At 43.8% G+C, this 16,218-nt stretch overlaps 1 protein-coding gene across 1 annotated transcript in view; it reads right to left on the reverse strand.

Moving 5' to 3' along the window:
• Positions 1 to 16,218, reverse strand: part of HPSE2 (heparanase 2 (inactive)) — a 121,921-nt gene that overhangs the window by 35,724 nt on the left and 69,979 nt on the right. Inside the window, exons 4-5 of the mRNA XM_081863488.1 lie at positions 3,913 to 4,086; positions 2,925 to 3,096 (exon numbers count right to left, since the gene is read on the reverse strand). Of these exons, the coding sequence (XP_081719614.1) occupies positions 2,925 to 3,096; positions 3,913 to 4,086 (346 nt within the window). The remainder of the gene's footprint in view (positions 1 to 2,924; positions 3,097 to 3,912; positions 4,087 to 16,218) is intronic.

The raw sequence follows: 16,218 nt of genomic DNA on the forward strand, positions 1-16,218 counted from the left end.
ATTCTTGTAAAGAAGCTGGTAAAATGCGGTCTTGACTATGCTACCACTCAGTGGATTTGTAACTGGCTGACTGACCAAACCCAAAGGGTGCTCATCAATGGTTCCTCTTCATCCTGGAGAAGAGTGACTAGTGGGGTGCCACAGGGTTCTGTCTTGGGCCCGGTCTTATTCAACATCTTTATCAATGACTTGGATGATGGACTCAAGGGCATCCTGATCAAATTTGCAGATGACACCAAACTGGGAGGGGTGGCTAACACCCCAGAGGACAGGATCACACTTCAAAACGACCTTGACAGATTAGAGAACTGGGCCAAAACAAACAAGATGAATTTTAACAGGGAGAAATGTAAAGTATTGCACTTGGGCAAAAAAAATGAGAGGCACAAATACAAGATGGGTGACACCTGGCTTGAGAGCAGTACATGTGAAAAGGATCTAGGAGTCTTGGTTGACCACAAACTTGACATGAGCCAACAGTGTGACGCGGCAGCTAAAAAAGCCAATGCAATTCTGGGCTGCATCAATAGGAGTATAGCATCTAGATCAAGGGAAGTAATAGTGCCACTGTATTCTGCTCTGGTCAGACCTCACCTGGAGTACTGTGTCCAGTTCTGGGCACCACAGTTCAAGAAGGACACTGACAAACTGGAACGTGTCCAGAGGAGGGCAACCAAAATGGTCAAAGGCCTGGAAACGATGCCTTATGAGGAATGGCTAAGGGAGCTGGGCATGTTTAGCCTGGAGAAGAGGAGGTTAAGGGGTGATATGATAGCCATGTTCAAATATATAAAAGGATGTCACATAGAGGAGGGAGAAAGGTTGTTTTCTGCTGCTCCAGAGAAGCGGACACGGAGCAATGGATCTAAACTACAAGAAAGAAGATTCCACCTAAACATTAGGAAGAACTTCCTGACAGTAAGAGCTGTTTGACAGTGGCATTTGCTGCCAAGGAGTGTGGTGGAGTCTCCTTCTTTGGAGGTCTTTAAGCAGAGGCTTGACAACCATATGTCAGGAGTGCTCTGATGGTGTTTCCTGCTTGGCAGGGGGTTGGACTCGATGGCCCTTGTGGTCTCTTCCAACTCTATGATTCTATAATTCTATGAAAAATTTCACCATACTCTCTCCACATACATGTCTTTAAAGCTAAATAAACCCAGTTCCTTTGGCCTTTCCTCGTGGGATTTGCCTTCTAGCCTATTTGCCATCTTTGTAGGTTGCCCAGAAATGTTTCCAATTTGTTCATCAGCTTTGCTACCTAGAAGATGTGGCAGCATGCTTTCTTCCTCAGCATTACAGCTAATGCTGCTGACAATATTACATTATTTTGCTGCAACTCCACATATGCCCCCTTTCTATTTTTATGTATTTAACAAAATTTATATACTGCTTGATTGTTGTTGTTGTGTTTTTTAAAAAAAAAAAACTCTTAGCAGTTTAGAAAAACAGAAAATATAGCATTATATATATTATCAATAAAAACAATTTACGCCAGGTATTTAATAATATTTTTAAAATGATTTAAATCAACAGTAGCTAAAATGAAATCAAGCATGTGTAACTTTAGACCCACCTAAACAAAAATGTTTAAAACAAAAGCAGAAAATAGTACAGCAAAGATGTCTGCATGGTGTCAATAGACAGGGAATTCCAAACCGTATGGTGACTTGTGTGGAATGAGTCTTATGTGGCATCTGCAATAGTGCTAGTTCTGCAGATCAAACTGGTCCAAAGGGCATATATGGGGTAAGGCAGACCCTTAAGTAAACTGGTCCCAAGCTGCTAATGGTTTTATATATTAACAATATACTAATGATATACTACTAAAGGTAACACCTTGAACTTGGACCAATAGCAAATGGGCAACCTGTGCCGATATCTGAGCAGAGGTGTTATATATTGACAGGTATCACTCCTCTCAGCAACAGTGCTGCAGCATTCTGCACTAACTATAGCTTCTGTAGAAAGGGAAGCCCCACAAAGAGTGCATTGCAGTAATCCAATATTGAAGCCATCAATGGCTGAACTAATGTGATCAAGCTCTGCTGGTCCAGAAATGATTGTAGCTGTGTCACCAGTCACAGCTGGTAAAAAGTGCTTCTAGCCACTGAGGTTACCTGGGGCTCCAGTGACAGGGATATGATATTTGCACACTTGAGTCTTCTTTGTTTGCATTTTACTTGGTCAGTTTTCACCATGTTGCTGTGTGCTAAGCTCTGAGGTTTATTAAGATTGTTTCTGGGGTGTTTGCCAGTTGTCCCAGTTTTGTATCAAAGGCTGGTGCAGAAGCAATGGCCAATCTGTGCAATGTCCTCTTTCTCTTACAAGTCATGGTTGCTCAATGCTTCTTCCTCTTTAGATGGAATAAGAGTCTATATAGCAACTGTTAATAAGGAAAGGTTTGGGTGTTTGAAAGGGACAGCCAATGAACACTTCTGCCAATGCCTTAAGAATTTGGCAGGAAAGTGGTGAAATAGTACTGGAACATAGGGAAGGGAAGTGGCAAAGGAGATCTTATAGGAGGGTCAACAATGAAGCATGGACACTTTGCTTTGATTGTCCTGACAATTTTACCAACTTGAGTCTAAAACATCATGGAATACTCCAGGGACCTTCAAATGCCAGAACCTGGTCTGCCTAGCACCCTGGCACTCTGGACAGCTAGAAATCAAGGGCACATACTGTCAGTTTAGCTAGTATACTGCTTCATATGACACAAAGAGCAGCTACTGTGCCTTCCATGGATGTATGTCTGGGGTAAGCATGGATATTTCTATTACTGCACCATCATGAGCAAAGAAGCCACATCTGAAGAGCTTTTCATTGCTATGCAGTGATTAAACCTGAGAGATGGGTTTGATGTCTCTGGTATGAGAAAGATTTCATATGTCCCTGCATTGTTGGCCATGAATCAAATCACTCACCCATCCAGAAGGGCCACAACGTTCTTCCTAGGCCTCCCAATGTTGGGCCCATACAGGCTGGCTCTGGAATAGGTGCGGATCAGCTGCAACAGGCTCTTCAGCTGCATGTAGTCTTTGCCCAACTGAGTACCATTTACTGCTCGCCCTGTCAGGGTGCGGTAGTTATTTGGTTCTGGAAGCAAACAGAAACAAGCATTCACCAACTCTGACCCGACTGATCTGAAGATGGTGCACCGTAAAAGCCATGAGTGAGAAGGTGGAGTCACGGCCCCTTACCAGGAAAGAGGGAGGGGAGGTTGGCACTGTGTGGGTACATTGGCAGAGATAACCCAGTGATCTCACTGATGCACCTACATGGTGTTGACCTCCCTGCCGCCTCTCCGCTCTCCCTGCATGGAGACCCTATGAGGAAAGGACTGGTGAAGATGACTCTATATAGCTCATTACAGTGCAAACATATGCACACTTACCTCAGAATAAATGATATTCAACATAGTTGGACTCCTGGAGAGACATTTTAGGATTGCACTATTTGTCCCCTGTTTTTACTGAAAACTTTCAAATCTTCTTTCTCACACAAGCTCCTTCCTTCCCTGTACCATCAAGATATCAATCTCTTTTTTGCCTGGCTATCAATTGTAGTGAGTACCCCCAGTAACAGTGTTCCACTTCTGTCATTCAACAACTACTAGCTATGATGGCTATGTTCTATCTCCACTGTTGGAGACATTACGGTGCTGAATACCTGTTGCTGGGAATAGCAAGTGGGCACGCTGCTGTTGCCTTCGTTTCCAGCTTGCAGGCCTCCCACAGGCATCTGGTTGGCCACTGTGAGAGCAGGATGCTAGACTACATGGGCCACTGGGCTGATCCATTGGGCTGTTCTTAAGAATTCCTCCTAACCTAGAAGGTGACCCCAGTGCTTATTTTCTCTCCAATCCTCCCCGTCCACCCCCTTCTCCAATCCCCATCTCCAAACCTCACTCACCATTGCCCAACTCCCAGGAGATGTTGTACTTCTTGCTGGCACTGTACTTGAGCAAGCTGAGGGCATTGGAGCTGTTCCAGGAATTGTTGGGGTTCCGGCGCAGTGCATTCAATGCAAAGATGAGGTGGAGGCCAGAACAGTCAGCAAAATTATAGAGTTTGTCTAGAGACCTGGCTGGGAAGAAACAAAACCAGCCTGAAACTCAAGTGCAAAGAACTCCAAGGCCCAGAGAGTAACCCCCATAGTTGCTGAAGTTCTTTGTCCGAGGGAACTCAGAAAAGGGTGGTAACAACATGGTCCAGATGATGGGTTCATTATGCCAGTCTTCCCCAACCTGATTCCCTCCAGATGTTTTGGACACCCAATTCCCTTCAGTCCCAGCCTATCTGGCCAATGGTCAGGGATGATGAGACCTCTCATCTAAAACATCTGGAAGACCCCAGGTTGGGGAAGGCTACAGTGTGCTATAAATGGCCAGCTGCTGCTATTTATTTATATTTATTTTAAAATTTTATTTTATTATCCAGTAGCAAAAGAGGATCCACTCCATCCTTTCCCAGGTTAGTTCTCCTATTGTGAGGATATCACTCCCCTCCCCAGCATTCAGATTACCCCCATCTCATTAACATGCCCAAACTTGTCTAGTTACAAGGAGTATCATACTAGATATTAGACGTGTGTGGGGATTTGACTATGTGAAAAAGCCCTTTATCGCTTTCTGTGGCTTCCTGGAGGCTGTCTCCAAGGTGGCTTGTGGTTTACAGAATGACACCAGACATCTCCAAGTGGCTCCTTTCTGTGCAGTCTGCTTTCCTTGGAAGCTCTGACCCAGTTTAATGAGGTTATACATCTGCAGCCGCTTCTGAGAATCGTTTTTTTTACAGACAGGTCTCCAAAGAGCAGTTATACCTTATTATTCATTTTTACAGCCTGGACTATCTTCTTGAAGAAGGAGAACAGTTAAAAAGGAATAGTTTCGTATTAAACTAAAAAGCAATTGGGGGAAAGAAATAGCTTTCGGGCTTGGAATTGGATGGCTTTTACTATCAGGAATGGGCTCCAAGCTGCAGGCAGGCCTACAGGAAGCAAGGCACTGTTGCGGCCTCTTGGGAGCTTTGCTCTATGGTTCAACTTCCAAAGCATGTTAACAATCATTTACTTGTTTCTTCTCATAACAATTCTAGGGGATGTCACTATTATTCCCATGTTACTGGTGAAGAGCTCAGGCTAAAAGAGGGTGACTCGCCTATGGCCTCGTGATGGCAGACAAGGGCCTACTAGACGTAAATTCAGTGCTAGAGCCACTGGAACATATATGAATATGGAAGAGGCCTTCATTCAGCCAATCTACACCAGTACTTCTCCTTCCCCCTCCAAACTATTTATTTGAGCAAGGAAATAGATGTGCATATAAACCATTCTTGGGTGACATTTGCAGATAGCTGATGAACAGAACTTAAATGTGCACCTCTGGAGGGAGGGGAGGAGGGAATTAGCATTAGAAACAGCTCCAAGATGTCCTTGCATGCTGTAAATGAGGCCTGCGCACAGCAGGCAAGGAGGTGGGAATCTCTGAGGTGAAAGGTCGGGGATGCTAAATAGGCCCATACGGCTGGCGGTTTGTTCTTTATGGGGCCAAAGGCTGGGTCACCCCCCTGGGGGAATCTGCTGTCTCTCAGGTCTCAGTCACTCCTTGTTACACTGGGCTCCATTCTGTCCGGGTCACGCATTTTCTAGGGGAACCCGTGCTTTCACGAGTATCTTGGGGCCTGCAGCGTGCATGTGTTTGTGTGTTAGCGCTGTCTGAGCCAGCTCCAGGTTTTGATGGAAAATCCTGAGGAGATTTTTCCCAGCCAATTACATTATTGTTCTCGGAGAGCTCCATGTTTTCTGTGGTGAGGTGTGGGAGTAGGGAGGAGAGATGCTGCAAGCTTTAAGTGGAATCAGGTGTTGTTTCCCTGCAGGGAAGTCTGGTAAATGTCAGAGTCCTTGGAGTAACAGGTACTGGCAGATGAGCCCAGCACTTCCCACACAGAACAGCCTCCTTCCTCTCGGAATCCTGCATCCTGCCCTTTGTCCTTGGAACGGAGGTCCATAGCTACGTCAGATAGACCAGCCGCCTTCTGGGAAGCTGGCACCCACTGGCAGCAGCAGGCGTAAGGATGAGGCAATGTTTTTGAGACAAAAAAAGGTGGGACCCAGATGTCACCCAGAGTGCTTAACATCCTAGCAGCAACTACATCTCTGATGGGCCAAGCCCCACCTGCTTGAGGCCGGGAACCACGTTCAGGGCTCAGAGGATCCCACCTGTGAGTGCGCAGGTGCCAGGGGAGCACGTGTTGCCATGGCGATCACTATTGTGTTTCTTAAGTAAGAAGTAGTGAAGGAAAGCAGGAGGGAGATGCAGAGAGAAGCCATGAGTTTCCAGCACAGAGAGCTGCTCGCCTCCTCCCGCTCCTCCTTTCCTGTGCTGCTGCTGATGTAATACAACAAATTTATCTGGCTCAGTGCAAGCTGCAGGGCCATTCTTTGCCCTTGAATGTAATGAATTTCTTTCCTGAAGGCAGGGACCAGCGCTTGCTAGAAAACAGTTGCTCGCTAGAGGGTTTGACAGAACTGCCCCTCTTTTTTCTTCTGTCTCTGGGGTTTGGGCCTGGATGTTTGCCAGGTCTTCAGTAGCTGCACCTTGTCTTAAGGCTTCAAAACATTTAGAAGGTACAGCTACGGTCTTCAGGGAATACTCAGCAACTTTATACCTTGAGCTGTCAACTGATCAAAAGAAAACATTATTGCTTGTTTGGGCACTCTTTACACCAACTTGACCTGCAGAAATGAGCAACTGATAATGTTTATCTCCTGCCAGTTCCTGCATAGCAAGCTGCTCTTAAAAGCTGGTTCAACAGTTGGCAACCCTGTTAATATCAAACCCCGGTTTCTGTTTGGCTAGGTTTCAGGCACAGCTTGCAGCCCAGTAGTATTAAAAGCAGCACCGCATAAAAGAGAAAAAATATTACACCTGCCAGAGGGCTTCTCCTGTCCATGCCACACAGTGATAGGAAACAGGATGCCAGGACTTGAGCCCAGCAACCCTAATGGCCGTTGTTGGTTGCTTAGAGCTTGCATCTTGCTCCAGGATATGGATTTTACTCATGACTACTATTTTTGATATACCATAATGAATGCAGAAATGCGGGCAAAGTACCAGCAGAAATAGAGGAAACACTATGTTCTCAATTACCAGGGCTTAAATTAAACTGCTAAATTGTTTTTTTCCATCTCGCTCAGGATGGGGCTATTTTGCAAAAGTTCAAGACACTGTTTTTTCCTAGTCTTTCAACTGAAGAAACATGTTGTCCATGGAAATTTAAGAGAAAAGCCACTTGTTGCCACTTGTTAAAGACATGAGTGATGCGTCATGAGATTTCACACACTTATAGAATGGGAAGACCTGGATGAAGTTACCTGCCCATTTCTAGGGTTTTCCATGCATCCTCATAAAGCCACCGACCTTTTTACAGCTCATGCATAGAACAGCCTGATTCAAAACTGCCCAGGGCTCCTGTACCTTTAAGAGTTGTGAAGAAAATGGAATTCCTGAGGAAATCTTCAAATGCTAGGTGCATCTGCTCAAATTCCCCCTTCTACACAACTATTAAATGTGCAGAAGCCCTTTTCCATTTTGTATCTGGCCACGCTAGTCCTACTCTAGCATGTTGTTAAGAGCAGCTTGCCATACAAAAGAAAATGCAAAATGAAGCATTTGTGGAATGAAAATATAGTGATAATTCCTGCTTGTCAGGTTGTTTTGAAGTGCACAGGGAAAGGGACAGTTAAAAAGAAGAAGATTGCCAACCCTGAAAAAGTACTATTTATTCTTCCAAGCCAGAAACAATTCATTTGGTTTGAGTGCAGGAGATAATTCACATTGCAAAAGAACAACAAGACTTAATACACTGTAATTTAATTTATGTAGCCAGCCAGCCAGCTGCCCACACATTGCGTTCACATGCCAGTATGCCATCAGATCTATAAAAGTGAATGAAAACAAAAATAAAACCCAAGAACAATCTAATGAAAGCCATAACAGAAACGCCAGGCGCTGAAAACAGAGACAAAAAACATATTTCTCTCCAGTGCAAAGAGATAATGGTGTTCACTTAAGAGATTTTTCCTGAAAGCCTCTTGTACCTTTAATGTTTAATAACAGCTAAAGCTTTAGCATGCTGGGGAAAGCTGCCCCTCCTGTATTTCTGCCTGTTATGCAGCTGTTGAAGACACTGGAACTGTACAGTCCCCTGTTCCTGGTAAGAAAACAGCTCCAGAAGAGCTTTGCTTGTCAAGCCATGAGGGGCTTGGAAACCTCAGGGGCAAATCCAGAAGAGTTAGACATAATGAGCAGTATTCAACGAAATAATTCTACCTGCATAAGTGCTAGTACAATGGGACTCCCCACACCCTTTTCCACACCCATACCAGAGGATTGTGGGGAAACCCAGAACAGATTTGGGGCAGGCATGCGGGAAAGATGGGAGGAGCATTCCACTGTTTAAGTAGAAATCCTTGCACTTATGGAACAATTTGCTTAGCACTATGTTGAATACAACCCAGTGTTACTGAACCAACCAACAACCTGATGCTAGACAGAGGTCTAAGAAACCTGTCGCTGACCTGTGGATCACTCAAGCCACAGGCCTCCATCCCCTCCTATGTTGTGACTTAGAGATTTACCTTGAATTGTATGCCCACTTGGGATTGTTGTGTTTGCTCTCCCGGCCCTCTTTTCTCCTCCCTGTTACATACATATTTGCTTTGTTCTTTTAAGCAGCCCAATGGTTTTCTCCACACCTTCTGTTAGGAAATGTGGTGGGCTGGTGGGATGGAGGCAATGTGCATTATGTTGGGGAGCAGGCATTTTGTTTCCTCCTCAACCATCCCACTACTATTTGAAGGGGTTGCTGCTAGGAAACATGGTGTTACACTATAAATGGACTGCAAAATAAATAAATATGTAGCTTTTCTCAATAGAGAACACAAACAGAATCTGTGTCATACTTAGACATTTTCTTCAAAATGTGCTTCATCTCCAGTAGTCGCCACCCGCTACTCAAGATGTTGCATCTATTCATTCATTCTTGACCCTTGGCAAATGTTGTTTGAGTACATGATGTGATCATGTTTTTCTCTGAAACCGCAAGGGCTAGAAACATTGCTTTAAATCAGGGTTACAACAAGTAACTTGGTCGAAAGGCCAAATATCTGTGACTGTGCATGCAGAAGGTCCATGTTCAGCTCCGTTATTTCTTGCAGCAAAGCTGGAAAAAGTCCTCTGTCTGAGACCCTGGAGAACTGCTGCCAAGTGGAAGCATGGGGTTGTGGCATAGTCCTAGCTGCCTGTCTGTGTGCATGAGACTACAACCTCTTGATGCATTTATAAAGTCCCCTCTCTGCTTTTCTTCAAAGATGGACAATAATCTATTGCCATAATTTTAAGACTCTCTGACTCTTAGTGTGGTGAGCTACCTATTGCTATCCATGCCAATCCAGCTAAATACTGTTGGGCTTCATCCCAAAAGCTATATGCCCTGAAGATGCAGTCAGCATGCTCCACACAGAGGGCAGTGACACACTCCTGCCTGCCTTGCGACTATGCCAGGGTTAACTTGCATCTGGGAACTTCTGGAAGGAGAACAATTTCCAGGGGTGTTATTAAATTAAATGTTTAAAAAGCAGTTCTGAAGCACATTGTTGACGCTATTGACTGAGACACTAAATACAATAATCTCCCTTTTTCCATTTATTTTCCTTGGATTTAAGAATTATGCCGTTGCCACAGAATTTAACATTCACAATGGCAATTCTCTGAATCACCAGGAAGGAGCCAAGAGGGTGACATCAGCTCTGAAGTGGGCTACAGGAACAGGAGGTGGCTTGGAAGTCCAATAAAGATGACTTTGGAGGAAGCAGGTTTGTTGCACAAGAGCTCCAAACCAGCAGAAAATAGTGGCTGGAAGTGCTCCAAGGCAATATACTAACTGCTCACATCCTACCACCTGCAATTCCAGTTGCTTGATCTCATCTCTCAGTGTTATTAACTACTCCTATATATGAGTTTAATAGGAAAGGCCTACTGAAAAAATGGACTATCTGCCATAACACCATGGCACTCACTTTGTGCCAGCACCCCAATGCTGATCTTGCCATGAACCAGAACTCTATTTGAACTTTGACAACTTAGTTTCTGATTCTGCTTTGGGCATCCAATATCTTAACTGATTGCCAGCCATGACAGGCCATGAGACAACAGACAGAGGGATGCAGTCCACAGCTCTTGTAATTACCCATTTCTTTCTCTCCTGCTATTGAGGCCAGTTCAGGAAATAATGCATTGCAAAGCTTGCCTCCCTCTGGCTCCGCACTGGTAACTGCCCCAGGAATGCAGTTGCAGAGAGAACACTTCTCTGCTGCCAGGGCTTTTGATGACAGAATGACTGGTTTATGTGGCTGTAAGATCTGCTGTCTGAAAAGCAGCAGAATCTATTATGTGTTTCTAAGCAGTGACAGCTGGTACTGCCGTGCTGGAGTTTATGCCGGCTCTCATACAGCTTAGATCAGCCGCTCTTCTCTGAGCACCCTGATCTATCAACAAACATGGTTTCTGGAATGGTTTAAAAGCATTCCCAAGTAGGCAAGAAGTGGCTGCTTTCTGAAAAGGCTCCAGATTTATAATCAGTGGAGGCATGCAGATATAGAGAAGCAGAGGAGACACCTGAAAGGAGAAGTCCTCATAGACAAAAGCGAACCCCGAAGGTACACTGGAACCAGTGAGACTGATAGTCAGAATAGAGTTTGCAAATAGTGAGAGATCAGGGTCTATGCAGCCTTCTTCCCATCCTGTGCACCATTCATCCATAGTTGTTCATTATACCATAGAGAAAGCAGGACTCTGCTCTGGACAATTTTAGTGACGTACACAGCCAAATTGGTATGAGGTACTCAACAAGCATGATGTTTGCTGGATTCCTGTGGTCATGAGAAGTTCTGGGTGGGAAAAGCATACCTGCTTCCAGGCAGGCATTATGTGAATTATTTTTACAAGGCTTCATTGATATCAGTTCATCAATGGGAGAAGTGGATAAGTTCCTGTGGATACATAGAATAGCAATTTTTATCAAAATGATTCACTCTTGCAATTTTCTTGCCTATGACCCCCCATTGCCCACATCTATTCAGGGTCTGTCGTCAAACTGTTAGTTTCATGCTCATCAGAAGACTATTGCTACAGTAAATATGATCGGGGGCAGAGAAGCAAAATGCAGTGCTGAGAATACAAATGAATAGCTGTGCTTTGCCACACTTCAACCATTCAGCCTAAATCCCTGTGCCAAACTAAAAGGCTAAAGCTAGATCACTCCACTCCAAGCCTCCAAGAAAAGCTATTAGATATTCCAGGAACAAAAATGGGGACTTATCTCTGAACAGTTATTGAGTTGTTGGATGGTAACTAGCATCACAAAGGAAGTCACTGAGACACAATACGAAGAATTCTGCTTGGCTGTAGCAAGAATATTAATAAATCCTGACAGGGTTACCAATATTGCATGTGTCATGTGAGCAGTGCTCTGCCAAATAAAGGCAAGAAAGGGCAAGCGGAGAAGCAGAATGCATGTCACTAATGTAAGTAGTCTACTATATTTAGCTTACATGTATTTTGGCATTCCTAGAGGCACTCAATATTATGGTCCTGCTGTGCTGGGCTCCAGAATATAAGGAAGACTCCTCACACATAGCATTCTCAAATCAGATCTGGCAGGTAGTTGCAGCTCACTTGTGGAGAAAAGGAAACAGCATGGCAGCACTGTCAAGTATGCTAGGTCCTGAGCAGCTTACAAAATGTGACTATTTTGTGGGTATGATTCAATCACATAATGACAAATCTAGGCTGTGTGATGAAAATGGATTTGGTGCTCTTGGGCAATAGACCAACTTCCACTCCTAAAAGAAAACATTGTCTTTTGTGGTAATGAAGGTGATAGGGAAATGTCCTGGGAAATGTGGGATAATGGTAAAGTCTGGAAACAGTGGGTGATAAATACCTTCTTCAATGAGCTAAATGTCAAACTATATAAAGAAGATTCCTGTGTCTAAATTTTAAGGGTTGCATGCTACTCATACAAAGTAGACCGACTGAAAAAAACCCCCCATTAATTTCTACTCTGATTAGCACTAATGTAGCATACAATCCAAAGAATCACTATCACTGAGAAAACTGCATGTTGACAATGGGATGTGCAGTAGCAGCAAAAGTTATTTGCATTAAATTTTCCCTTATGACCCGAAGGCACAAGGATCACCAGTCCAAATATACCATTTAGATAAGGTGAGCAAAGCTGTTTCCCTGTCTCAGAAACATTTGATCTCTCTGGTTTACATGATGATTCTACCCACTGAGAGGAATTTGCACCCCCATATGCAAACCCTGAAATCTGAATTGAGTGGAAATGCTGCAGATCCCCCATCCTAGCTCATTCACTGCGGAAGACAGCTGCTTCAATGGCACAGCTGAAGAAGGACCTGTAACTCGCAGCCTGTGGCGAAAATACGAAATGCCTTCGGAATGATACCAATCATACAAATGCTGAGCACATTTTCAGCGTGTTTGCTTAATCATAATAAAATGCTTACCAGCCACAATAAATTAGCACATCCAATCAGCCATTTCCCCTTCAGTCCTGCAGCCCACTGGGAAAACAATTACTGAATGAGCAGATCACTACTGAAAGGCCCGACAGAGCTCTCAGGAAAAGCCCACACAGGCACAAAAGGGGCAGAGCCCACAAAATTATCCCTGGAACAAAGGCTGCTCCTTGGTCCTCGCATAGCAGTGCACTTTTTCAAGTGGGGGCAAGAGGCTGCTAGTCTTTCAGCTGCATTTCCAGACACCACAAGAATCTAATGGATGTATTATTTCCACAGGACTCAGCCTCCACTTGGTCCACGCACATGAACATGTAGACTGTTGAGAAAACCTTTCCCTCCACACAGACCAGTCACAGCAACACACCCACCATCATTTTAGCCACTCATCACTTTCAGAATGATTATTCTAAGCTGCAGGCAGAGTTGCCAAATGATCAATCAATAAATAAAAAGGCACTGGTCTAGGTTTTGGGATCAGTTACCAGGTGAGTGCACAGGTTTTGTGCTGGCCTCTGCTTTCATACCTACCCACAATGGCTGGGTTCCATCTTTGGGATCCTACTCTAGACCCAATCTGGGTTCTATATAAACCAATTTGGCAAATCAGTTTCATTCAAAAGTGCTGGCGGAGGCCCCATTGCCACCTGTATGGGTGACTGGTGCTACTGCATGGGGGCAGCAGCATGCAGTAGTACTGGATGGGAGCCCAGGTTGGTGCTGGGTAGCAGCCCTAACTCCATCCAGCTTGACACTGAAAGTGTTCTCCCCTTCCTGCTAGAGGAGGCTTGGTAGATGGTAATGGTGACACTGGCAAAGAGGATCACTGCAGGTTAAGTCTGCAGTCCTTTACTATTGCATGCTGCAACAATGTATGAAAGTGATTTGCAAACTGAGGTTTTTTTTAGTTTTTAACCACCTCTGTTTTCAGGACATTTTATTACATTTGAATTGAGGTACCATCTATGTGTTCTGGATAATATGCATCCTTCCAGCTTTGAGAAGCCCTGTAGAGCTGCACAAAGAAGCTTTGCTTGAGATCCTGATGGCTGTGGTCTAGTAGTAATTGCACCTTAAATTCTTGATATTGAGAAAACAACATGAGAATACATTCTAGCTTGTTACCTGCATAGTTTGGGGTGCTTTTCTTTTCTCTTTAGCCTTGCTCTGCAGCTGAATGCCATTACAAACAAACCTTCTTGTGGCTTGCCTGATCCCAACTGTTGTCCTCCTTTCTGTCACCCCCAACTCTTGTGGTTCTGCCAACATCACACACGTGGATCTGCCCAAGAACCAAGAGGGACTGGTGGATTTTTTACATTTCTTTTGCACACTGAGAGTTGGGCATCTGGTATTTTTCAAAACTCTAAAACATTTTAACTGAAAACTGTCCTAAGGAAAACACACACACACACGAAACCGGAAATGTTTCGATCTGAAATCCCTAATTAAAACCATGCTCCAAATGCTGACTTAGCCTTTAAAGAAGGAAGTTAAAGAAGAAATGTTGCTTTGCACATACATCCAAGGCAGCATTTGAATAAACCCAGTCATGGCAGGAAAATGCCCACCTAGAGCTGAAGTCATGGCCTCTGGCTACATGAAAGCAGCCCCTGAAGACTTGTGTTATGTACCTGATCACCAGCACCAAAGGTCTTATAATTTGGGAAATGACACATATCCATACTATCTACCCCCCTAATGATTCAACCCAGTGATTGTATAATTCTTCTCAAATCTGATTGAACTTAAATGGTCATAAAAGCAAATCCCAGAGGCTGGATCAGATGCGTCCTCCCATTTTTGTACTGTTTTGGACTGTTATTACCAAATATCAACAAAACATTTTTGGACTCTATTCTATAATATTACAGCTCAATGCAACTCTGTTGACATTATCCAACAGCCCTATGATTTAGTATAACTGCAGTAGAGTAAGATATCGGCTGTATCTGAAGTCTAGAACAAGGCACTGGAGGTGGCGGTGATTTGTATTCAGTTCACATTTAAATGAGAATTTACCTAATCCACATTATCCTATACAGTGCATGGACTGAAACACAGACGTCCTTTGAAATTTGCACTTCTCCAGATTTTGCAATTCAGTTCCCTAGCCACAATATTACAGTGATGAGTTGGTTCAGCATCCCAATCTAATCCGTGTGTTTTGTGTGCGTACAGTGTGCCGAGAAAACCCTTATTTCTCAAGTACTACATTGTTGGCATCAGCTCACTTGTGTTAACCCTTCTAAAGAAAGACACTTGTCCAACAGAAATGGATAACCTCAGATCTGCAACCCCCCACAGATGGTCAAGAGGTACCCAATATACTAAAAGCTATAGCAATGGCCGATGCAATAGTGGGCATCCTTGCCTAACCCAGTTCCTACAATATACCTTATCCTCGGATACCTCTCCATTTGTCTTTTCCCCTTCCTGGCCTATTTTTAAACAGGACAACCCAGCAACACTTTCTAAAGTTTAGCCTCTATGTTAGACAGTGAATGATAAGTGATGGGCCATGGTGCCTTTCCTCCAGAGAGGTGGTAAACACATTCAAAGCAATTCTCAATAGACAGGAAGAGGAATGAGATGGCTTCCCCCAACTCCAACAGAAACGCAGCACAGATTCTATCAACACGCCATTCTTATTACTGTTGTCTTTTGTACAAATATTACTGCCCAAATATTTTCCCTGTTTCGAGCTTATGAGTATCATTAAAGTGGAAAACAAGAGGGGAGGATTAGGTTAATGGTGTCATTGGCCTGCCCTTTGAGACAGGGATTGTACAAATATCTTGTCAGAGTTTAAACCTGATTAGATGAAAGAACGAGCTGCTACTAAAGCCCCCAAAGGAATTTGATGCCTGCCAGAGCAACTTGCAAGGAGAGACAGCCCTTGGCGGAGAGGGGAGCAAAAGGCCAACATCCCGGAGTAAAGCATTTTCAGGTTTAACTGAACACATCTTGAGCTTTATCTACTACAGTATTCCTTAAAGCCACATTTTAAAATCAAGTAATACAAATATGAACATCGCCTTAGTCAAACAAATATTCCAAAACTGAACAGCAGTTTCTAACTAAATAACTCCCCAAACCATCCATCTAATCCACACATGGCATGTAATAGAGGCAGGGGGGCAGGGACTTCTAGGCTCCTTAAATGCAGAGCACATGGGCAGCGTTTGAAGAAGCAGGCATGAAAAAAGGTGAGAGCTTGTGGTGTGTACAGTAGCATTAAGGTGTCTGGTTCGACTCCCCTGTATATCAAAAGAAGCCTGTATAGTTATTGTCCTTGAATCTTCCCACTTTAATGGCAGAGCTATCAGTTTCCAAGCTTTTTTCTGATAGCTCTGTACTTGACCAGAAGAGTCCTATTTGCTTAATTAATTGCCCACAAGATACAGAACTTGCTTTGATGTGTAACAAAACCTGCTACCATGAATTTCCCAATAGAATTGTAATCCTGTTGTAGGTGTGATTCTGTAGGAAATCGGCTCTTATCATTAATGTTGAGATATCTAATTTATCTCACTGCCAAGGAAAAATAATAAATGAATAGAAAGAGAACCTACCCAAGTGACGTAGACACAAAACCTCCACATAAACTAA

The sequence above is a fragment of the Podarcis erhardii genome (assembly GCF_964252035.2).
Source record: "Podarcis erhardii genome assembly, chromosome: 5".
Taxonomy (NCBI): Eukaryota; Metazoa; Chordata; class Lepidosauria; order Squamata; family Lacertidae; genus Podarcis; species Podarcis erhardii.